The sequence below is a fragment of the Podarcis raffonei genome, chromosome 13 (assembly GCF_027172205.1).
Source record: "Podarcis raffonei isolate rPodRaf1 chromosome 13, rPodRaf1.pri, whole genome shotgun sequence".
In the NCBI taxonomy this organism is placed as follows: Eukaryota; Metazoa; Chordata; class Lepidosauria; order Squamata; family Lacertidae; genus Podarcis; species Podarcis raffonei.
The window spans coordinates 25,194,433-25,220,482 of NC_070614.1; the positions used below are offsets into that span (position 1 = coordinate 25,194,433).

General features: G+C 43.9%; 1 protein-coding gene across 1 annotated transcript in view; it reads right to left on the reverse strand.

The window, feature by feature from the left end:
• The window catches only part of CRHR1 (corticotropin releasing hormone receptor 1), a 65,348-nt gene that overhangs the window by 36,480 nt on the left and 2,818 nt on the right, over positions 1–26,050 (reverse strand). Inside the window, exon 2 of the mRNA XM_053362114.1 lies at positions 6,064–6,148. Coding sequence (XP_053218089.1) covers positions 6,064–6,148 — 85 coding nt within the window. The remainder of the gene's footprint in view (positions 1–6,063; positions 6,149–26,050) is intronic.

The following is a 26,050-nucleotide window of genomic DNA, read 5'->3' on the forward strand; positions in this document are numbered from 1 at the left end:
AGGAAGCTGGATTTATGCTCATTTTTTTCTTGTGCACCTGCAGAATCACAATTTACCCACAGCCCTGGTTTTCACTAATAATAATAATAATAATAATAATAATAATAATAATAATAATAAATTTTATTTATACCCCGCCCTCCCTGGCCAAGGCCGGGCTCAGGGAGGCTAAAACCAAATATATAATACATTAAAAACACAAAATCAAACAACTGATTAAAACACAGCTCAAAATCACAGTAAAACCAAAATAAAATTAAGTGGCCACCCCACGAATCACAGCCATGAAAGTAGGAATATTAAATATTTGCCAGGTCCGGTCACCAGTGCTGGTCCCATATGGGCCGATAGAAGGGGCCAAGAGAGCCACTTACATACAGGGTTTCATTTATGGCATGCCTTGTAAATAAAGTCAGAAAAGTTACTAGCCAACCATTTGTTACTAATGCTTCAGCTTCCACACAACAGTGCTAATGATGTTGGTCTATGTGGAGAGGCCTGCTGACCATTGGCAGGCCAGAGGTAAATTATGTCTGGAGAAATGGGGGCAGGGAAAGGGTGACCTTATGGTTCTCCCTGCAGCCTCTTTCAAACGGGACTGACTCACCTGCTGAAAATGCCAATACTTAATTTCAGGCAGCAGTTTTGCAAAGCCCTGTAAATGAGCAGCTTGGCAGAGACATCTATCATCAGCAATCCGTAAGGCCCATCCATCAACCCCAAAAACAAGCCGACGATTCCTCGGCCAGTGGCAGCGCTTGGGCAGGTGTTTTGCAAGCACACATCCTCCTCTCCCTCTGTCTCTCCTGCCCAGCACTGGCCTAAGGAGGCTGCATACCTGCAATGCCCCTGGTTGGTCTTCAACTCAGTTTTGCTCACAGCAGACTCATAAGAATTAGTAGGACTAAGTTAGGTCCATTTGCTTCAATGAGTTTATTCTGAGAAAAATGTAGGTGGCTGCCACTATCCGGAGTTTTATCCTCCCTCGCCCTCCCCACCTCCTCATAGATAAGTGAGTAAAATGGATCTGAAACCAAAGGAGGAAAAGCAAGAAAACGTTTGTGTATATTTTGATGCATGTGTTGGAACCTGTATCCACAGAGGGCCTGGGAATCCCAGGATAGACTGTAGCTTGGTGTTAGGATACCTGCTTTACATGCAGAAAGACTCAGCTTCAATCCACTGGTGTGCCCAGGTAGAGTGGGGGAAAGCGCCAGCCAGAAACCCTGGAGACCTGAGCCAGCCAGTGCAGGTAACACTGAGCTAAAGGGGTGCATGACTCTAACTCATTCTAAGCTAGCTTCCTGTGTTAGTTAGTTATTCCATTTATATACTGCTTTTATCTCCTAAGGATCTCAAGGTGGTGTATATGGTTCTCCTCTTCATTTCATCCTCACAACAGCCCAGTGAGGTAGGTTAGGCTAAGAGATGGAGGGCTGGCTGGAGGTCAACCAGCGAGTTTCATGGCCAAGTGGGGATTCAAACCCTGGGACTCCCAGGTCCAAGCCCAACACTCTAACCATTACACCACACTGGCTCTGGCGTTCTTCAGATTCTGAAAAATGACCCCTGGCCGCAATGCTGGCTCCAAAAATCTGGGGATCCTTAGGCAAGACGCATTCAACCTGTATTAGGTGATGCTTGAAAACTGTGGGTTTTAATACTGCCTTTGGGTGGAGAGCATTTGCCCCACCTGCTCCATTTCCTTCCCTACCCAGTTGCCTTTGCCCCTCTGCATATCAGGGCAGAGAACCATCGAAGCAGAAGCAATAGGGTGACCAGTAATGCGTCGCCAAAGAAGGTCTTTTATCACCCCCCTCCCATAATGGTGGGGGGAGGGGGAAAAGAGGCCACCAATTTGCATTTAATTTCCACATGATAATTCATATGCATAGATGGGAGATTTAGAAATAATTGCTATAATTTCAGTAGAAATGCACTACATCTCACCATAACGGCAAAGACACCGGGCGACTTGGTTGCAGGCACCAGCTGCTGCCAGCTTCTGATGGGCAACTTCAAGGCTCCTGCTTTCCCTTTTTCTAGTTCCTTATCTTCAAACTGACTGGACAGTCCTCAAACAGAGGGCACCACCAAACATTTATTCTACCTGTGATGGATTTCCACATGAGGCCTCCAGGAGGAAAGGAGAGAGCGCTGAGCCACAGCTGCAAATCCAATAAAAGGCCAATTATAACGGAGGGTGTCTGGGACGCGGGTGGTGCTGTGGGTTAAACCACAGAGCCTAGGGCTTGCCCATCAGAAGGTCGGCGGTTTGAATCCCTGCAACGGGGTGAGCTCCCATTGCTCAGTCCCTGCTCCTGCCAACCTAGTAGTTCGAAAGCATGTCCAAGTGTAAGTAGATAAATAGGTACCACTCCGGCGGGAAGGTAAACGGCGTTTCCGTGCACTGCTCTGGTTCGCCAGAAGCGGCTTAGCCCTGCTGGCCACGTGACCCGGAAGCTGTAAGCTGGCTCCCTTGGGCAATAAAGCGAGATGAGCACCGCAACCCCAGAGTCGGCCACGACTGGACCTAATGGTCAGGGGTCCCTTTACCCTTTACCTTTTAATGGAGGGTGTCAGGTGCTTATCAAAGGAGCCCTGACAGATGTATAAGGCCCTGGGGAGGAGCAACTAGCCAAACAGGTCTCGCTTTCTGTCTCCTGCCTAGCCTAGAACTCTCTCCATTCCATTTACACTTAACCCATGACCCAAATCAGAAACTCTTCATGCGAGCGTGCTTTATAAAATTACTCAGTATGATTTAATGACTTGGCAGATGCAATCCACACGAAGGAGTAACTGCAGCAAAGCGTGCCCCTTAATTAGGCAGGAAATTAACTTGCAAGTTAATTAATATGAATTTAATGAATGCCATTTACACTGGGCATTTCTGGATTGGGTGGAGGAGAGTCTTGACTTGTATGATTCTAAGTCCAGTGTTGTCAAACACAAGCTGGAGAAGGGAGTTTATTCATACTGTGTCCTTCGGGTCTCCTACCCCACTCCAAACAAATCACTGAACTATCCTCAGGGCTAGGAAGCATAACAATGGCTCCTGCCTCATTCATGAGTCAATATCAGCCTCATTCCCCATTCTTTAGGGGATTAGAACCTAATCAGGACCAGGATGCAGGGGCGGAAGAATGGGGGCGGTGGGGGCGGTTGCCCCTGGTGTCACCACTGAAGGGGGTGACAAAATGCCAGGCAGTACTCACAGCAGGGCCTGCAGTGCACCCAAGCCACGCGTCTCTCCTGGGAGTGACACGGTGACTTGGGCGCCCCAAATGGTCCGCCTGCCACCTTCCCCCCCAGCTGTAGGGTGGCTGAGTGGGAGGAGGCAGGCAGACTCCTCGGAGGCCCCGAGGAGCGTCCTGCCCCGGCTTGCCCTGCCCCGCGGGCAGCTGGCCTTGGCCCTGGGTGCAGGGAACGTGCGCCACCCTAGGTGCCCGATCAGCTTACTCTGCTGCTGGGATGAACCTTTTTCAGTTTGAGGGTGACATTAGGCAACCTTCCAGGAACCTATAGTTGGAAAAGTTTCAGGAAAGGGGCATTTGAGGACTGAAGATAATGTTTGTTTATAGAAAGTGGCTTTGTTGGCTTTTATATTGGACCAAACTGCAGGAGACAGTGGAAGACAGGAGTGCCTGGCGTGTTCTGATCCATGGGGTCACGAAGAGTTAGACACGACAAAATGACTAAACAACAACAGAGTGAATATTGTTTCTTTTACAGCGAACAGATGAAGAATTGGAACTTCTTTATTTTCTGAATCTTATTTTTCTATCTTTCTCTCTTAACCTCTATCTATCTATCTATATCTATTATCTATCATCTATCTATATCTATCTATCTATCTATCTATCTATCTATCTATCTATCTATCTATCATCTATCTATCTATCTATCATCTATCTATCTATCTATCATCTATCTATATCTATCTATCTATCATCTGTCTATCTATCTATCTATCTATCTATCTATCATCTATCTATCTATATCATCTATCATCTCTCCCCCCATTTTTGTGTTTTTATTGTATCTAGATAGAAGTCTTGGTTTGGGTTTTTAAAAAAAAAGAAAAAAGAAAACGATATTAAGTTTTGTATTTTTCTCCATAAACCTTAAGAAAATTTATTTTAAAAAAATAATAATGAAGGGGGCAACCAAAGTGATCAAGGGGTGGAGTCACTCCTTTTTTGAGAAGGCTTGCAGCATTTGGGATTTTTTAGTTTAGAGAGAAGGCAGGGAAGAAGTGACATGATAGAAATTTGTAAAATTTACACGTGGCATGAAGAAAGTAGACAGAGAAGAGATTTTTCTCTGTCTCCCCTAACACCAGAAATCATGGACATCCAATGAAGTTGAATGTTGGAATATGCAGCTTGTTATGTACTCAGTGGCCTGTGTTTGCCTGAGCTTGAGTCTGGACTAAGGATTCTGAGCCCCTGTGTTCTGATTCGATACATGATATCCAATCACAGAACATTTCAAGACTTGGGCCTCTGCCATTGGCCCTTAAACACTAAGTCATGATTCGCAGCTTGGACGTTTAGACAGCCAATCGTGTTGGGAGTGGGAGTGGCCCAGGCCTTCAGAAATGTATATAAGCAGTTGCTTTGCCCCTGTTGTCCAGTTCTGTTAGTTCAATAAAAGTTCTTGCTGTTATCACTGTGTCTTGCCTCGTGGGAACCCAACCTTAGGGTTATCAACACCATCCTCTAGCCAACTCAGCTATCCAGGCTCTAGATGGCCCCCAACTTAGATGGCTTTCAAAAAACATTGGACATATTTGTGGAGGAGTCTAACAATGGCTACTAGCCATGATGGCTATGCTCTGACTCCACAGCTGTAGGCAATAATGCTTCCAAATACCAGTTGCTGGAGATCACAGGAGGGAAGATTGCTGTTGTGCTCAGGTCCTGCTCAAGGGCTTTCCCTAGTTCTTGCCATCTCCCCTCTCCATACATGAAAGCAGGAGGCATCATCAGAGCTCAAGAACACAGTCCAGCCAGGCAAAAACACTGAAGGGGAAGCAGGGGTAGCTGGAGAGTTCCAGGGGCTGCATAGAGAGGCCTGGGCTGGATCTACAATGACCTGTTTAACGTTATTAGAACGGTATTAGATACATCATTCTAAAACATCACAGGGCATACTTGGGGGGAAAGTGTTTCTTATCTCTGTCAGAATGCTGTTTTCCTACTGCCAGTTGCTGGTTGTTCTGCAGCAAAGGTGACTCTCTAGTGTCACATTTTAGTAATGCATTATGAACGTTAAAAGTAGAACGTCATACAGCCATATGGTTATCAAAACCATCCCTCAACCCTTCCTTAACATTAAAAACCTAGCATTGTTAGCAGTTTACGATGGGGTGGAAGGTCCACAAGCTATGAAGGACTTGCTCATAAATTTATTGACAGCTGCACGTATTATTGTAGCTAGGAAGTGGAAGGGGCAAGCAGTATACAAAATGGAAGAATGGTATAAAGAGGTGTGGGATATAGCAATTGATGATAAATTAACTTTAAGGTAAGATGGGCAATATGCAGCAGAAATTATATTGAGGAGATATGGAGGGTGTTTGTAGAATTTGTACCATGAAAACGGAAAGGGGTCAAACCATCTCAAGAGCTGTTGAAATTTTGGGAGGTTGGATAGTTACAATGGAATGGTCTTGGTGGTGGGGTGCACATTTTTATTCTTATTTATTTATAATTATTACTTTGTCAAAATAAAATTAAAAATTAAAGAAGAAGACGACGACGACATTAAAAACCATGAGTGTAGATCTGTCCCTGGAGTGTCACTCATGTCCTCCAGGCCTGAAATTCCCTACCCTTGGTCTTAAAGAGCCAGATAAGACCTCCAGATTACCCACTGCCAACCAGAACCTGACATTTACTGAAGCCAGGCCACTGGGTACAAACCTTAGTCTCAAAACACAGAGATCAACCTCGTAGTCTCAAAGCCTTGGTGAGCACTTGCATTTTCCCTGTCCGAGAAGCAGGATAGTGTAATGGTTTCCCGGAGACAAGAGCCAAATAGCAGGAGCCCACTTACCAGTGATGTTGGTGGCCAGAGAAAGGTTCTCACAGTGTTCATCCTGGATGGAAGCTGCGGCAAGGTTGATCCAGAAGAGAATAACCTGTGTGAGAAGGAGAGGCTAATGCCGTGAGGCTGCAGGGGAAGAAATGGTCTCTATACCCTTCCATTCTCTGTCTGATTCCCTCTCTCAATTGATAGTTTTGGGGCAAGGTCCTCCAGAGGAGAGGCAGTCTCCTTTGCCAGATCTAGTCTATTGAAGGGTTCTGTAGGTTGTTAATTGACTCATTAGTAAGCTCAAATCTTTGATGTGCTTTAATTGAATTGCTAACTGGAATTGTCATGTTGTAGCGGTATTAAAAATGTAATTGTGGCTTAACTGCTATTTTCTGTGAACTGCTCTGGGTGCAATAGATTGGAACCAGAGTAAGGCTGCAATTCCTATACCAACTTACCTGTGAGCAAGTCCCATAGAAGTCAGTGGAGCACACTTTGGAGTAATCATGTATAGGACTGCGCTGTAAGCTAGTTGTACTTTGCTCCCTTTGGAATCAATGGGTCTTAAAATTAAGTCATGACTAGCTTGTTGAATTGATTGCATTGAAGTGTGACTAACTTAATTTGGAGCCAATCCAATGCACTTGTGGAAAATGTGGCTTACAGATAACTGGACTGGACTGGACGACCTCTGAGGCTGCTTCCAACTCTTAAAATTCAGTAATGTTATGAGTCTATGGCTGCTCATTCTGAAAGGCCGAGTGGAGTGTAGGAATGACTGCAGTAATGTGGTTTTTTCACTCCACCAGCACAAACTTTGGAGAGCAGAACTGTGAGGAAAACTGAAACAAATATCCACGAATGCTCAAAATTGGCAAAAAGGAGAGCTTGTAATTTAAACGCTGAATGGTGACTTTAAAAACAAACAAACGAGCTAACGTTTCTGAAGGTACTAAATGTGCTTCATATATATTGGCATATTTTAATTGCTTTGGCAGGCCCCACTTAACAAGGAAAGCTCATGTAAATGTCCAATATTCTGTTATACCTGGGACAGATTTGATCATTCAGAGTATTTTCAGCATGAGAATTCCTCTATCCATTTTCCTTCATCACCCACTGATCGCCTGTAAAGTGCCATCTCTCCCCTCAATGAATATTCCTTTTCAAAACTGCAGTGAGGTTCACAAGCAGTGTGAGATGATGATAGCAGCCTGCTGTAAGTAGGGTTGCCAGGTCTGCTGGATTCTGGGCGGAGAAATCTTTCCATCCTTTTCTTCGCTCCTGTTTATAGCGCATCGTATTAAAAAATAAAAATGAAAGCGCTGTCCTCTGATAGTGTAATTACCTGCTTGTGGAGTGAGCAGGCACCTATATCGCTCAGGGTAAACCTTGAAGGTGCTATGACATATGAAAGGCAAATGTGAAGAAGGATGCCTTCCTTCAGCCTAAGTAACACATGCAGATATATGCTGATGAGAAGGGTACACTGTTGGTCCAGACATTTCAGTGTCTGCAACAAGATGTGATTGCTGTGTCAGGAAGTGCCCTGACAGCTCTGGAGAAGGAAGATGGATGGGGTTTCAGCTTCGGAAGAATTCGCCAACAGGGCTCTGGACACTCTCGTTACAAGATAATTGCCGCACTTTATTGGGCAAATAATTCTTCCTGCTGTTTACAGCCAAACAGAACAATGTCTCTGGGAGAGAGGGGGAGAGATGCTTTGAATTAAAAAGGCAGAATTTGATTTCTAAAAGGAAAGATGTCACAGCTCTAGACTCTCTGAAACGCATGCCCTTTGACCAGGAGACCCTCTCTTGTGATCTCTGTGGTCTATGCAGCTGCATTCGGACTGCACAATAAATAATAATAATAATAATAATAATAATAATAATAATAATAATAATTGCATTTAAACCCAGCCCTTCCCGGTTCAAAAACCGGGCTCAGGGCGGCTAACAACAAATTTAAAACACTTATTGTAAAAGCAGCGTAAAATACAGTATAAAAACATGAATAACAATGAAATTCAGAAATCAATTTAGGGGAAATAAGCATTAGGTAATCACCAGGGCTAGCTGGCTGAATTGGTCCTACTTGGGCCAGCGAGGAGGCCAGGGGAGAATTAGCTGTGGGGTCTCAGAGCGGGTAACAATAAACCATAGTTTAGCCCTGGAGTGTATTAAATAGTAATAATGAAAATGGGGAGACTGGGCACATAATGCCTGTGTTTAGATGTCAGGATAAACTATGGGTTTAAACATACTTTAGCCCAGGAGTATGTGAAACAGTAATAAAGAAAAAGAGGGTATCTGAGCATATACAGGCTGTGTTTGGGCACCACAGTAAACTACGGTGTAGTGTGATGGAAACATGCCTAGCTCCTTTCAGTCTCATGTACTCCCCCTCCTCTTTTAGCATGGCCACAGGGAGAAGTCTGGAATTTTTTGCTTCCATTTCCCATTAACTGAACCCAGCACATTGTGTTTGATCTTAACTATGGTTTGTTTGAAAGAAGCCAACTTCCAACCATGGTTAGTGAATCCATCTTAAAAAACAAAACAAAAAAACCCATAGTCAACATTAACCATATTTAGGATTCAGACTAATCCAAAACTTTGCTGAACTGAAATCAGAAGTGAAAGCTTCTGATCTACACCTTGAGGGGCGCATGCAACTATAGGGAGGAGCCTAATTAATTCCCATTACAGCAAACTATCATTAACCATGATGTCCAAATACAGCCTCTGTGAGCTCATCATCATTCTCCTTATTGCTATTTCACATGCGCCAGGGCTGGAGTGAAGCCCCAGCTCAAATGAAACCCAAGAATGAAGATTTACGTATTCTGGAGGTGAAACAATTGAAGAAGACGAGGCAATGATGGGTTAAATTATCTTGTTGAACCCTACTTGTATCCCCTGCACTATTTCATCTGACAGAACCACTAATGGATAATCATGAGAGTTTGATTGAATAAATGTGAGCACATGAATGGCAAGCTGATTTCTTTGGAGTGTCATCCGTATGCCACACGAACTGTAGGATAAATCTGAAAAGTTATTAACTCATTTGAGCAATTTGGAAACAAAAAAGAACACCACCCCAGGTCCTCTTCTTCACTGATGCATGGCTCAGTTAATTCTCATTCATGATGAGCTTCCCCTGAATGCTATTTTTTTTAAAATGGCCTTTGCAGTAGAGTACCTTCTGCTCTTATGAACAGGGATTAAAAGTGATGGGCTTGTTTAGGGAAAGGAATCAGCAAGCTTTGAAGAAGGCTGGTGGCAGGTCACCTAATACAGATGACAAATTGGCCTTTAACGCTTAATTAAAAGGGAGGAGGGAACCCAACATGGCAACACCAAGAGTTCAACATGTGCATGCTGCCAGGGTACCTTAGTTCACTTCCAGACAACCTGTTTATTATGCATTATTCTTTGTTTGTGGGGAGGTTATATGTCATCACATCAAACATTTTTATCTCCACACTTTCAAGTGCATTTCCCTGTCACTTTCTTTACAGTTAAAAAAGAGAGAGGAAAGAAAGTCAGATTTCTCTGGGTAGGCAGGTTCTCCAAGAACTCAAAATCATATTTAATTGTACAACCTGAAATTCCCTGGAAGTAGTCTTGGGAGAGCATGGTGGCAGACTTCAGAAACACACAAGCCTTTAGGGGAAAGCCAGCTCCCTTTCTGCTTTTAGAAGGAAAGTTGGTGTTATAAGTTGCACACTCGATGAGGTCAGGGAATGGGTCTGATTCTCCCTCTCTATGGGATCCTTTAAGCTGAAAGGGCTCTGTGCCTTCACAGCCCCTTTGGGGTGATTAAATGGGATTACAGGGAAAGCACATTCTCCCCTGAAATTTAACCTCCAAAGAGAACTACTAATTCATGTTCTAAAGGAGGCTGGAGGGGGAATTACGGTAAGTTTGGTGGATGCAGTGCCCAACCTGGTGATAGTCAGAGTTGTTTGACAGTGGAACAGAGTGAGAAGTGGTGGACTGTCCTTCCTTCAAGGTTTTTAAGCAGATGTTGGCCATCTGTCATGGATGCTTTAGCTGAGATTCCTGCATTGCAGGGGGTTGGACTAGATGACCCTCGTGATCCCTTCCAACCCTACAATTCTATTATTCACATTCCCAAACTGTTGATTTAAGTGCACTGTGTAGTCATCTTCTAATGACGAAAGGGTTAAATCTGGATCTGAATCAAATATGCTTTCAGAACTCTTCCTTTCGAAATTTCAAGGTCAAATATTCACCATCTGTTGTCTGATTCTTTGAATATTTGCTGGATATATACACTGCTTATGTGCTATCTTTTACAAGCAATGCTTTTTGTTCAGTATTTGATACTTGGCAATATATGACAGTTGACATGCAATGGCAGTTAGTATTTGTCAGTATTTGGTAGCAACCATTGATGATGATGATGAAGAAGATGATTTTATTTATACCCCACCTATCTGGCTGGGTTTCCCCAGCCACCCTGGGCAGCTGCTCTGGGCACAGAATTGACCTGCACCTCCATGGACATCTGTGAGTCCGAAATGACACCCAGGCTGTGCACCTGGTCCTTCAGGGGCACAATAACCCTATTCAGGACCATAGAGCCCCCCATGCCTGCCCTCCATCTGTTTCCCCAAAACTGTACTTCTGTCTTGTCAGGATTCAACTTCAATCTGTTAGCTGCCATCCATCCTCCAGCTGCCTCCAGATACTCACACAGGACTTCCACTGCCTTCACAGGTTCAGATTTGAAGGAAAGGTAGAGCTGGGTATCATCTGCATGCTGGTGAACGCCCAGCCCAACCCCCCTGATGATCTCCCCCAGCGGCTTCTTATAGATGTTAAAAAGCATGGGGGAAAGAACAGAGCCCTGAGGTACCCCACAAGTGAGAGCCCAGGGGTCTGAACACTCACCCCCTAACACCATTTTCTGGACACAGCCCAGGAAGAAGGAATGGAACCACTGTATAACAGTGCCCCCAGCTCCCAACTCCTCTAGATGGTCCTGAAGGATGTCATAATCAATGGTGTCAAAGGCTGTTGAGAGATCCAGCAGGACCAGAACACAGCTTTTACCTCAGTCCCTGGCCCACCGGAGATCATCAGCTAGAGTGACCAAAGCAGTCTCAGTCCCATGATGAGGCCTGAATCCTGATTGGAAGGGATACAAGTGGTCCGCATCCTCCAAGCATGCCTGGAGTTGTTCAGTGACCACCCGCTCAGTCACCTTGCCCAAGAATGGAAGATTTGAGACTGGGCGATAGTTGGACATATTGGCCAGGTCCAAAGATGGTTTTTAAAGAAGCTGTTTAATAACCACTTCTTTAAGCAGGTCTAGGAAGACTCCCTTACAGAGGGAGGCATTCACCACCCAGCGGAGCCTATCGCTCAGCCCTTCCCAGCTCGCTTTTATGAGCCAGGATGGGCAAGGAACAAGAAGACAGGTGGTCGGTTTCACTCGTCCAAGCAGCCTGTCCACATTCTCAGAGGTAACAGATTGGAACTGATCCTATGCAACTTGACCAGACAGGACTCCAGCACTCTACCTCTTTCTGAATCTGAGCAACTTTATCTGCAAAAAAACTTTGCAAAATCATTGCAGGAGATCTTGGGGTCCTTACAAGATCCCGATGGTCAAGGTGGTTCTGTTAGATTGCGGACCACCTGAAAGACCACTTGCTGTTTTCTGCAGATGCAATAGAGGTGGCAAATAAGGTCCTCTTCTCTGTCGCTATCACCACGTGGTAGGCTCGACGTTGAGCTCTAACCCATTTTCAGTCTGATTCAGAATGAGTTTTCCTTCACCAGTGCTCTAACCGTCTCAGCAATTGTTTCATCGCCCTCAGCTCTGGGAAAACCATGCAATCAGAGAGGACGCTTCAGAGCCAGACAGCCAATAGCCCTGGTTAGCTCTGCATTCCAGCGGGCCACCAGAGAATCTGGTGCTTGTCTTTGCACTTTATATTAAACATATAGATGCCCGCAAAACTACGGCAAAAGTTCATTTAGCTCTCCCTCATTTATGTCTAGTACAGGAATGGCTAACATTTTCTGCCTTGGGGCCACATTTGATGATTAACCACCCTCTGGGAATCATGGCAGCAGTGGGCGTGGTCAAAGCATATGCACACGCGCACACACGATGTATACAGATATACAGACCACATCTAATACATATACAGCTAGGGATGGGGCAGAAATTTGATTCAGTTCACATTTAAAGGCGAACCTACCTAATCTGCACTTTCCCAAGTAGACAAGAACCATCCACTGAAATTCACACCTCTTGAAATTTTGCAGTTTGGCAGTTCTCTGGCCAAGCAATGTGTAAAAAAAAAGCATATACCAAAGTGTGCAGAAAAATGCACATAGTAGTGAAAATAGCATACATTAGAGGAAACTGCTTTGCAAAAATGAGTATATTAGGCAAAATTGCATTCAAACAACTGTACATTAGGAAAACAAAGACTAAACACTGATAAATATTCAAGAGGTTTTTTTAAAAAATAAAATGCAACCTGATGAGGAAATGTGGAAGACTGAATTGAAGATTAGAAATATGAGAAATCGAAAGTGACACATTTGGCTTTCCCTATATTCAGAAAACACTCTCAGCAGCCACATATTTATTGTACCATCTACACTGGCCCATAGTTGTACACAACAAATGCTTATTTAGTTAATTATCTGCTTAAAAATCAATATGTCACTACTGTTGGAATAAATGAACATGAGAAGGGGTTGATTTCATTCATGGGCTGAAAATAACTCCGTGGATGAGCTAATCATAGGTGCAAGGTCAGCCAAGCCAGTTGCTATGTCAAAGGCCGAGTACCCTGACTATATCTGTGATTAATGTATGTCAACTTCGTCAGTTTCTCTGTGAGTTGTCAGTCTGTTGGTATTAATGTATGACAACTATGTCAGTTTGTCTGTGAGTTGTCAGTCTGTTGGTATTACCTGTCCATGTTACATCTTGAATTACTGCAGCTTATTTGGAGCAACGGAGATACTTTGCACTTATAAGTATCTGTATATGTCTCTATCTATGTCCAGAACTAGTTTACTGAGCCTTATCTTCTACCACATTAATTTGGACCTTAAGCTGCTTCCTTGTGGTGAATGGTACTGGGAGCAACTGTGTGGGTATCTTACCTGAAATTCCAAAGAACTATCTCAGGTACCATAGGCACGCCGTATCTTTAAAGCACATTCCTTCCCTCATAGAATTCTGGGCAATGTAGTTTACCCCTCACAGAGTCACAATCCCCAGCAACCCTTAATGAACTACAGTGCCCAGAATCCTTTGAGGTAAAGAATGTGCCTTGAATGTGCTTCAAAGGTATTGTGATGCAGCCTCAGTTCAGGTGATATTTCCAAGCTATTTAGTGGCGAGGATGGAGAGAAGAGTTTCTCTTTACTAAGTTTCTCTTTACTAAGCACAGGCAAATAATTCATTGTGTGGGAAACCTCCAGCCAAGCAATGCATAGTGCTTGTTTAGCAACACTGCCATTAGCTCCTTCCCCCACCCCACCCCATGGGGTATTACTGTGATTAACAGCCCACACTTTTAATCTGCAATTAATCACGGCAATTAAGGCTTTTAGTCCTAGTCCTAAAAGCTTTCTTTTCTTTCTTTCTTTTTAAAAAGATAGTGCTCTGGACTAGTAGAAAAAGTAGAGATAGCACACAGAGAGCACCACATACAAAAATGTGATGCCCACTAAGGCCTCATCTGCACTAGAGATTTCAAGCAGCATCTTTAAACAGTCATGGCTCCCCGCAAAGAATCCTGGGAACTGTAGTTTATTAAGCATGCTGAGGGTTCCTAGGAGACCCCTAGCGCCCTCACAGAGCTACAGGCCCCAGTGTGATTTACCAGTTGACCCCTCTTCCCAGAGAACTCTGAGAATTGTAGCTCTGTGAGGGGAAGAGGAGTCTCTCAACAAAGTCCAGCAAACTACAGTTCCCGTGGTTCTTTGAGGGAAGCCACGCCTGCTTAAAGTGGAATAACGCTGCCTTAAATGTACACGGCAGAGGAAGTCAGAATGTTTTATTACTTGTTGAAGTGTCCACGAGCATTTTAGCTTCTGTGAAGCCTCCTCCTTCTTCATGCCCAGCACTGAAATGCAGTCTACTAGGCTAGCAAGGAAGCAAACAAACAAAAAAGCCGACTTCCACCAGATGGGCTGGGAGAGGAGGGTCAGGTCACCACACACACACCCCGCTCTGCATTTCCATATTGGTCATGGAGGAAGAAGAGACTTCCCTGCCTTCGGAGCTAGCATGGAAACCGAGAAGGATGTTGGAGTTGGGACACAACGTTCCGTTCCTCTGCCAGCCCACTCACTCATCTGCATGCAGTTCCTGGTCACAAGTTGTTAACACAAGGCTGCTCCCAGCAACATAAATCCTCTAAGTCTAAGAAGAATCTTCCTTGCTCCCACATGAACCTGCCTGAATGATAAGGCCGTCTTTCTGAAGTTCTTCCATGGATGGGTTGGCCAGGTTGTGAGTCAAAGAAAGTACTGGGCTTAAATCTTAAATTGAGGCTCATACAACAAAATAATAATATTTAGAATATACTGGACCCCCTTGTTGGAGACGCAATAGGGATAATGCGTCTTTAAAACATATGTTTTTCCATTGTCCTATAGTGAAAGGTTTTTAGCAGAAAGTAACTGAAACCATCAACAGAACTGTACGGAACAACCTTACATTTACCGAGCAAAATATCCTCTTGAATTATATACCCAGCACATGGAACCTTACAAAAGGACAATATAAGTAGACTCTCTGTGACCTTACCACAGCAAAAATACTGATACTGATAAAATGGAAAAATAAAAAGACTTATACAAACTCGCAACATATGAACAACTTGCATAAAACGCAGACTTGCCATGGACTAATTCAATGATATTTGGAATCCATTCTTACAAATACTGTAATAGGTTAAGATCTGGTGTACAATAATAACCTTGTAAAATATACAGTTTTGGGTCGTCCCCCCTTTATTTTCCCTTCTAAGCGGGCTCTGGTTCTCTTTTTCTCTTTTTTATTTAAGTCTCACCATGTTTAGTTCACATATAATTATGTAATTTTTGAACTTTCAATAAAGATGTTAAAAAAGAAGAAGAAAGCATTGGGCTGCCTTTAATATACAGTGGAAGAGGTGGGTTTGGGGTATTGTAACTTACAAGTGCAGGTCAATAGATAAAGGACGATATACTGTCTAATAAGTTACTTAGGTGCTTGAGTTTACATCAGCCTGGAGGTGGAGCAGAGCCCTCCAAAATCAGTCAGTGGCTGCTACATACTTGGGGGAACACCCCAGCTTTCCAATGGGACATGAGTTTGCGAAGTGATTCACTTAAAAAAAAACAATTGGAACAAAACCGTGATCTTATGGCATGTTGTTGGGAGTTGAGTTCACAGAAAGACAGAGGGAGGCCTCAGGAAATCACAAATCAGGCAGAGTGCAGCCCTCTTCATATGTAGATTACACGCATGAAGGGTCACATGACTGAGTTAGCCCCACTTGTAACATAGAATCATAGAACTGCAATGCAGGAAGGACAGCTAAAGTGTCCCTGACAGATGGTCATCCAAACTCCATCCATTTAAAAACCTCTGATGAAGAAGAGCCCCATCGCACCCTTGTTTTGAGTGTGGACCTGGAGCTTCTAGGCATGAATAGCTGATCCTGCGCAGATAGCTCCTTTTCAAATGCCTGCACTCACTGAGCAGATACCCCTGGGCAGCCGTCAGATACCAGGGGTAGGGCCAGACTCCCAGTCCCAACCCCTAGGCACCACGTAAACCCCATTCAGGTGCATAACACAATACGCGGGCCTGTGGGAGTCTGTGGTTGAGAGCAGCTGCAAGACTTGTTCCTGTGTCAGTTTAAAACAACTCTGCCCACCCACCCAGTAAAATGGAGGACAGAGGCAAAAAAGGGGATTAACCTGACTCCCAAATAGAAAGAAATGCCTCAGAAGCATGTGTAAATATAACTGTGGGCGAGACTCAAAGAAGCACACCCTATGGGGGAAAACAAGGGAACATTGCATTCAGAAGCAAAAATGTTAAATCGTTTTTCACGACGGCAGTGCAGACACCATTTAAGCATCTCGCTTGCCTTGTAAGCAAGCTGTAACTGTTCAGAAATCTCCAGGAAGAATGAGGGGGAGGCAAATAACTTGTTTTTGCCCTGTTAATCATTCCCTCCTCCACCACAACATTTCATCTCTCTTTCCACTACTGCTGGAAGATAATTTCTTTCACAGAAGAGGTCACTGTTTCTCAGCTGCATGCCAGCATCAGAGAGAGAAAGAGAGAAGAAAAAAGAGTCTGCTGTTCTTTTCTCCTCCCCTCTCCCCAAAATCCTAGCCCTTAATTACCAACTCCAGGATCAAGAGGGATAGAGCTTGGGCCAGACGATCTCAGTGCACTTACCTCTCCCTCACTTTGTAAACTGTTTAGGAACCCATTTTGGCATTAAGCAATATATAAACGTACTATCATTGCTCCTGGTACTGCTAATAATATTGCTCCAAACAGAAAATGGTATCTGGGGAAAGGTTCTAAGTCCAGGTACCACTTTTTCTTATAATCTCAGTGGTTCAGACCATATGCGAGTCAGATTTCTTGCTACTGTTCCTTTACAACATACACTAACAGTCCGCACCCCAATCAGTGTAGAAGTGTATACATGTCCAGCTTCCAGATTTTTCTAATAATCTGACGTCTTGGGCTGCGTTCGTCCAAAATTGCAGATCTGTAGGCCACATGGAAGCATAATGGGCCAGCAAGCCTTTCTCTCTCACACAGAAACAAACACACACACAATCAGCTACAGGACTGCACAAAGGATGACTTGAGAAGAGTTGCTGATGGCTCCTTAATGGTGCTAATGGCAGGGAAATTATTGGAGATATTTCTGAAATATTCTGAACCAGAGAGCTACCAGAAGATGACTCCCATTGATGGAGAGAATGAAGCTGATGGGAAAGTCTTTGTGTGAGAGGTAACTAAAGAAGCATTTTTCTGACTGTTGGAAAGTGACTCCAGACTGAAGAGGAGCGGCAGAGTGTGAGCTAAATGATCAAAGCAACTTGGGGAAGAATGACTCTGGGGATCTGAAAGCATTTGGGTGGCTAGGTGTTGTCCTTTGCAGAGGATAAAGGTAAAGGTACCCCTGACCATTAGGTCCAGTCGTGGATGACTCTGGGGTTGCGGCGCTCATCTCACTCTGTAGGCCAAGGGAGCCGGCGTTTGTCCACAGACAGCTTCCAGGTCATGTGACTAGCATGACTAAGCTGCTTCTGGTGAACCAGAGCAGCGCACGGAAACGCCGTTTACCTTCTTGCCGGAGAAGTACCTATTCATCTACTTGCACTTGATGTGCTTTTGAACTGCTAGGTGGGCAGGAGCTGGGACCAAGCAACGGGAGCTCACCCCGTCGTGGGGATTCGAACTGCTGACCTTCTGATTGGCAAGCCCTAGGCTCTGTGGTTTAGACCACAGCGCCACCTGCATCCCTTGCAGAGGATAGCCCCTCTGTTTGAACGGCTGTCCAGCCAATATCTGGTTTAAAGGTAAAAATAAAACCCTAAACAGAGAGGGGGGGCTTTCAAGTTGTCCTTCAACAGTCAGCACTTGGACACTGAACAGTAGTACAATCTTATGCATCTTTACCCAGAAAGTAGTCCCACTGGGGCCAGTGGAGCTTACAGTACTTCCCAATAAAATAATATCCAAATATTATAAAACCCTGTAAGTCTCTAGTGATCTCTTCTTCCAAGGGAGGCTAATTCCTGGTAACTTTTCATCATTCACAGTGCCTGTATAGGACCAGCAGAGATCTGTTGTAACTCTGTACATGAGCTTTAAAAGTTATATTTCCTTGAACATTGACAGTCTGATCCTATGCATATTCACACCGAAGTTAAGTTTTGATCTCTTTGGTGCTTACTTGCTTGCACTAGTGACTGGTGCTTCCTGGGTAGGGTAGGGAGGAAGGCAGAGAGGCTTCTGGATCCAGAGCCAACAAGAGGCAGAGCCAACTAATTCTAGTTTGGTTCCCGTTCTTCTCCCTGCTGAGTTATACAAAGGCAACATCAAAACTAAAGAGGAGGCAGTTGACAGACAGGGCTGCCTGATGGACTCGTTGTAAATAAGAAAGCAGACAGGTGGGAGCAGGCTGAGAGTAGGCAGAGGTTGGTGGGCAGTGCCCCATTTGCCCCAATGGGGCAGCATCCAATGCTTGCCATACTCTCCAAGACATGTGTCTTTTGGGGCCATGCTCCCATGCGCGTCAAGGGACCCACACAAGAGCACAGTGCAAAAAATGTCTTTTGGGGCTGCAATCTCCCAATTAAATTGGGAAAGTTTAGGAGTTTGGCTTGCTAGCCCATATGTTTGGGCTAAACAGCTGTCCAAGAATGAGGACAGTTTTGATTACTCAAGACAGGCTTATTGTCACTGTGCTATGCAAATTGCACACTTCAAGTTCGCCCCACCCAAATCAAACATTCCACCAGGATGAAAGAACACAACACACCAATACACAATCTCAAATAATACACACGTCTCTCAATAAACCATTGATCTTGTTTAACTCACACTGAAAATCTCCTACAACATTTCAGGGCCTGGTTACAGAGTGCTGTCTGGTGGTACCATTGACTGCCCACAGACTAAAATTACCTCAGAACGGCTCATTATACATCCCCTAGCCTATCTTTTGGTGACAATTCTCTCTGCACACATGCAGAGAGAGTTCTTGAGAGGGCACTATCCATCATGATGCAAGTACTACAAGTGAACCCAAGCCCTAGTTCAGTGGTAGGCAAGGGGGTGTCCTCCACTTATGGAGGGACTACAACTCTCATCAACCCCTACTGGCTGATGGGAGTTGTAGTCCAAAATGTCTGAAGGGCGTTAAGTTGGCAAAAGCTGGTGTACACGAACAACTGAGAAGCAGGGTTCCTGATAGATGCTGGCTTCTTTCCATATACAGAGGTACCTCGGGTTACATCCGCTTCAGGTTACATGCGCTTCAGGTTACAGACTCCACTAACCCAGAAATAGTACCTCAGGTTAAGAACTTTACTTCAGGATAAGAACAGAAATCGTGCTCCGGCGGCATGGCAGCAGCAGAAGGCCCCATTAGCTAAAGTGGTGCTTCAGGTTAAGAACAGATTCATGTTAATAACGGACCTCCAGAACGAATTAAGTACTTAACCCGAGGTACCACTGTAATCAGTAATCCTGCTATGTATATATGTAGGCTCTGGGCATTTCTTAAGTCCACACCCACCCATAACATATAGAAATGTCGTCCTGTCTGCTCTTATATTAAAAGTGATGATGCATTTCTGTTCCCAGTTTCACATATGTTTGGATACTACCTATGGAAGACAAGAGTTCTGATGTTTATTGACGAAGACACTGTACTGTTCTCCTCTGCTTTCCAGAGCAAATCTGGGCATCTGCTTTTGCCTCCAGAGTCCCACCCTCAGAAGTCAGGCAGCAGAACGAGGCGAGAGCCTTCCTGAGGTAATTTTGCTAACAAGCAGACAGCTGGTGGCATTTTCTTAACTGTGCCTTGAACAATTTGGAACAGGTTAGCGTTAACTGTGTTATGAGAGACCACTCAATATATGTTTAAGTGAGAAGAAGGGATTTGGGAGGGAAGCGGTAGGTTGATGTTATTTGTAAAGATTTATTATGTGGCGCTCAGCTCTCAACTGTGGCTCCTAGTAGCTGACAGCAGCAACACCCTGGGAAATGACTTTATAGGAACATTTGAATGGCAACAGCCAGGTTCTCCATCCCTGGTCTAAAGTTATAGGGATTTATAATCACTGGATGTAGTTGTTTCATTTAACTGCAAATCACCATGACTCTAAAACAACTGTAAATCATTGGAGTTCTGGGGGCCTTTGGATTTGGAGGAATTTTGAAACATGTCATGAAACACCTTATAGACCTTAGCTTCAACCATGGAAATTTGGCTGATCTGTCCAGAAGGAATAAAAGTATGGTTAGGTTGGAGTCTTCCCGAGATCTGCTCTTTGGCATTAAAGAATATGAAGAAGACCTGCAGAAGGGACCTGGAAAAGAGTTAAGAGCCTCGGACATAAGATCTCCAGGTTGATGGACTATATGGAATTGACGGAAATGACTGGCAGAATCCGAAACCAGGGACAGGAGATGGTGGAAGAAGATTGGAGAATTTAAAGTTTATATATAGAAATACTGTAAGATTAATGAGTGATAGAAAAATGGTGGAAAGAAATTTTATGGCCTTAGCAGAAATATTATAAGGAGTTAAGCATATATAAGTATTTTAGTTTTAATGAAAAAGAAGGTTAAAAATATGTTAAGATATTGATAGAAAATAGAGAAAGATGGAAAGGATTTGCTGAAACAATTAATAGAAGTGGAATACAAAAAGGGAGGTGAGAGGAAGTCGAGGAAACAAGGGAATGAAAGATTGAGTATGGAAAAGGTGTGATATATGTTTTTAAATGGTTTTTGTTCTGTTTCGTTTAGGTTTAGGGTGGGTTAGGGTTTTGTTTTGTTTAGTTTAATGTGTTTAATTTAATGTTTTTAGGTTGTGTTTTGTATTGTTTATACATTGTATTGTATTGTTTCTTTTCTTTCTTTGTTTTTCTCTCTTGTCTTTTTTCTTTTTCCTTTCCTTTTCTGTAATCTTTAAAAGTAATAAATATTATTAAAAAATAAATAAATAAAACAACTGTAAATCTTTTAGACTTCCCTTCTCCCCTGCATTAAGATGGGATAGACCGGTAATTCGCACCCCACTGCCATTATACACTAGCCTGTGCGGGATATTCAGTACCCACCCAGGAGGCAAAAGCCACTGTAGTTTTTTTGAACATGGAAAGCAGAGATGTGGCTCTGCTGTGCTCTGCTTGTTCGAGAGATGTTAGCTTCAGAGCATTTTTGAATTGTCAGTTTTCTTCCGACAAGGGAAAAGGGCACTGGAGATTTACGGTAGTTTTGTAAAAAGGAAATAATAAATCAATTTGCTCGTAAGTTACAGCTTGCCAGTGAATGAGAGGCAAACAGCAACCAGAACAAGCAATGTCAGTACTAAAGGAGTCTGACCTCAGGGCACAGAGTTTATCCACAGTTGACTTTCCATGAATCATTAAGGTCAGCAGAGTGGGAAGACAGGTGTTTCAAAATCTGTTTTACTGGCAGATTTGTGGGGTTTTTTTCCTTGTACTAGTGTGTTTCATAGAATTGTGGAGTTTGGAAGGGACCCTGAGGATCATCTAGTCCAACCTCCTGCAATGCAGGAATCTGCAGCTGTCCCATATGGGGATCGAACCCGCAACCTTGATGTTATCAGCACCACGCTCTAACCAACTGAGCTATCCAGTTGTTCTATCTTGGCATAGTGAATTTGACAATGCCCATTGCATACCGGTTTGGTATCCATAAGTTTGAAGAGCAGTTTAAATATATTTTATGCAATAAATTAATAAAGATAAGGAGATTGAACCCCTGTGGGAGAATCCGCTACTACGTTCTTGGCCAGCTCACATTCCTCTCCATTAGACTTCCACAGAGAACTTTGCAGCCGATTTTGCTCACATGCAGGAGAGGGGCCGTACTTTGACATTTCTTCCTCAAGACAAAAAAAATGTATCGGGTTAACCCCAAATTCTACAAACAAGAAAGCTACAGCTCAAGGATTTCTTTTAGAATCTACAGCAGAAACACCTAACCTGTGGCCCTCCAGATGTCTTAATTCTATTTATTAAATTTATATCCCCTCCTTGCTCCCAAAGGAGCCCCAAAGTGGCAAAAACCACATTGTTGGACTCCAACTTCCATCAGCCAGTGGTCAGAAATGCTGGGAACTGGAGTCCATCATCTGTATTTCACCCCCCCTTTTCATTTCATTAACCTTACACAGCGCCACACTTAAGTATGTGCGCATATGTGAAAACCAGTATCTCACTAAAATCAGCATCTTGTGCTGTCAGCCACAAATAAAATCCATTCAGTGGACTTAGGGAAGCCATTATTTTTTTGTCAGCCTCAGCCCCCTGAATCTGCCGCATTTGTAAATACTGGTCTACCTATCAGAGATGTGGTAAGGACTTCTGAGATAATGCGCACGAAGAATATGAACATTCCCATGTTTCCGTTATAATACCTTCCCTTGAAAATGCCCCAGTCCCTATTCCCAACCATGATCCACATCCAGTTTTTAACAGCTGGGTTGTTGGGGGGGGGGGTTTGTGTCTACAAATAATAGCCATACACACATGTGATGAGTCACTTTGGTGCACCATTGGCTAATTTCTGGTGGGCTATCTAATACCCACTGTTTGCGGGTATTCTTGCAAATAATTCTGGATTTTGCTCTGATCTGATAAGGAAAGTACTTCCTACATTCTTAAGCCAGGGTGAACACTTGGGATCACTGAATACAGATGAGGGACGCGGGTGGCACTGTGGTCTAAACCACTGAGCCTCTTGGGCAGGCACCCGCAAACTCGGCCCTCCAGATGTTTTGGGACTACAACTCCCATCATCCCTAGCTAACAGGACCAGTGGTCAGGGATGATGAGAATTGTAGTCCCAAAACATCTGGAGGGCCGAGTTTGGGGATGCCTGTATTTGGCCTTGCTGATTGGAAAGTTGGCAGTTCAAATCCCCACCACGGGGTGAGCTCCCATTGCTCTGTCCCAGCTCCTGCCAACGTAGCAGTTTGAAAGCATGCCAATGCAAGTAGATAAATAGGTACTGCAGCGGTGGGAAGGTAAACGGTGTTTCTGCGAGCTCTGGTTTCCATCACGGTGTTCCATTGCACCAGAAGCGGTTTAGTCATGCTGGCCACACGACCTGGAAAACTGTCTGTGGACAAACGCTGGCTCCCTCGGCCTGAAAGCGAGATGAGCACTGCAACCCCATAGTCATCTTTGACTGGACTTAACCGTCCAGGGGTCCTTTATCTTTTTACTTTTTACTTAATACAAATAAACTAGTAAGAGGTCTTGAATATGCATTGTTCTTTTGCAAACATAAAGCACATTGGTGGAACACAGGGGGAATTATATTCTTTTTTATATTAAAAAAAAACCTGACCGCACAAGACCTGAAGTCAACTCATGGCTTCTTCAGGCACTTTGCCACATTCCTTTGCCAAGGGGGCCTGCAAACTATAATCATCCTCTCACATATTCATGCTTTCGACAGCATTGGATGGGCTCGAAGTTCTCCTCAGAAAAGGGTATCTTTCCCAAGGTGTAAAAATAACTGCCATTGTTGATTTGCATTCATTAATTCCTGTCTGAATTCAGAATGAATATATGTTGGGGGAAATTATGCCAACTATATTTGCTCAAAGGAATAATGGATGTGTGTGGATTATGCGCACCACAAAATGCATTAATTCGTCTGTGGAAATTGGGAGCTGCCTGCTGCTTTCATCTTGAGGAAGGAGAGAGGTGCTGGGTCTTCGGTCTGCTTGAAAGCCATACCTCTGACCTGGATGATGTCGCCACTAAACCCCAGAAGTATCAGGGCACATCAAAGACTATGGTTACTCAGAGGGAGAGAGACACACTCTGCACATTGTTAATTCATATGTTCCAGAACTAAGATATGGCATGGGGGGGAAATGTGTTCAAAGGCACAAATTATATTTTGGAACCCAAAGTAATGAGGTGACATTTCCTATGACTTCATCCCATGACTTCACAGGAATGTTTGGGAGCTCCATCCATGTTTGTGGAGCCTATTATACTTCATCCAAACAAGGGGGGGGGCACCATTCACACATGCTTACATCACTGTGGGATCCACTTCCCCAACAGTCTTCTTGTGCTGCTACAATATATGTATGAATGCCAGCAATCACATAGCCAGAGCCAAATATTTGGGTCCTTTCTGCCCAGTTGTGTCTCAACCAGGAAAGTGCCTGACAATCAAGTGGAAAAAGCCCATGGGATCTGCCCTGCCCATGCCGCTCCAGATTCCAGATGTTAATACAGTGGCAGGACCCAGGCCAGTGTTTGAAAAGCTATTGGCCTCTGGAACCTAGGTTACGGGCACCACAACACAATGTCTAGTCACATTATTCCCCCCCACCCCAATTCTGCCAAACCTTCTATTTATATTTTTGAAACACATGAACTAATACACAGTTCACATCAGCGACACATTGTTGATATCACAATTTTTAATAGCAATTCTTAATTGGACACCACAAACGTAAATGGGGCTCAGCCCCTGCAATAGTGGCCAAAACCGCAAGTCAGTTGAATAATTAATATTTACAAATGCTGACATTTTTATTATATTATATTATATTAATTACAGTGGTACCTTGGTTCTCAAATGTAATCCGTTCCGGAAGACCGTTTGAGTTCCAAAACATTCGAAAACCAAGGTGCAAAGGGCCGTCTGCAAATTCAATTGAGAAAATGGAAAAACACGCAGTGGAAGCCATTCGACTTCTAAGGCATGTTCAAAAATGGAAGCGTTTACTTCTGGGTTTTCTGAAACGTTTGTCAACGGAGATGTTCTAGAACCAAGGTACCACTGTATATTAATTATATTATATTATAATTTTATTTTATTGTTATGTAAAGTGTTGTGCTAGATTTGAACTTACATGCTTTTGGGGGGTGGGGAGGCAAAGCAGCAAAGGGAAGGGAGCAGCCAGCATCTCTCTTGCATGCACCCTCAGTGGTCAGTGGTGGCAATTTTCTTCTGGAGTCTCAAGTCGCCACATGTGGTGCCAAGACTTCTCGAAGTGCTTGCAATCTGCCAATCCCCAGTCGCAAAATGTACCTGGTGCCTGGCTAACTTCGAACTGTGCCCAGGACACAATATTTTCTGGAGAAATGTGTGTTCTTGAGCATAGGGGTGGGGAACATACTGCAGAAGAGCATAAGAATACAAGAAGACAGAGGAGGTGGAACATGGGCACTGTGGCTACTAGCATGCCTCATCTGAACTTCAGAGCATTGGAAGTCACCCAAAGATATAAAAATTGGTTTTTTGAATTGTATTATGATTTGGAATATTTTTAATGTGTTTATTGGATTGCTAAAATGGAAAATTTAATAAATATTATTTTTTAAAAAAAAGAGGAGTGGAACATGGGCATTGTGGCTACTAGCATGCCTCATCTACAATTTGTGTCCCGTATTTATTCCACAATTATTATTGTCCTCCGCTACTACGACCATCACCAGCGAAACATGAATGTGTTGGAGAGATGGAGAGATCCTTTTCCTGCAGTAAAGTTATACCTAATCACATAGCAGAAACGTGCTCCAATCTCAGCAGTGGTGTTCTGTTTTAAGCTTATCTGACAAGAATGCCCATTTGTTTTCCTTTTGTGAGAACTATTGGTTTGATTTCAATTCAGACTTTGCATTTTTAACATAGCTTGTGATGGTGCCTTATGCCAAAACTACAAGTGGGCTTAAATGCACAGTTGCAGCAAGCAATGGCAACGATTTGTCCAGTTCCCTGCCCACCCTGCTTTCCATAATGCCTAGGACAATTTACCTGTAACTGGATGTCACAGTGTCGTACATTTTCCCACTAATGATGTGGGATGGGGAAACCACAACACCACTGTAAGCTGTCCTAGACGTTACAGAGTGTGGAATAAAATGCAAGGCTCCTGTTTTGAACACTTTGCACCCGTCTGACCAGCCCCATCAAGGCATACTGTCAGTCCATGCCTGGTGCCAGCAGTCAGCTATATCAGTCACAGGCCAGGGCCCCCAAGAATTTGGAAGGGTCCCTCACTGACCTGACCCAGTCATGCTGCCATTCACCCCCCTCCCCATTGATCCAACCCCCAGGTGCTTTTCAAGAGCGGGCAGTGCACCTTGCGATCTGCTTGTGGCAAACGGAGGATTGCGGCAGGGCCAATGCCGGATTTTGCAGGGACCTTGACACAGGGCTGGTGATGGGGCCCCTCACT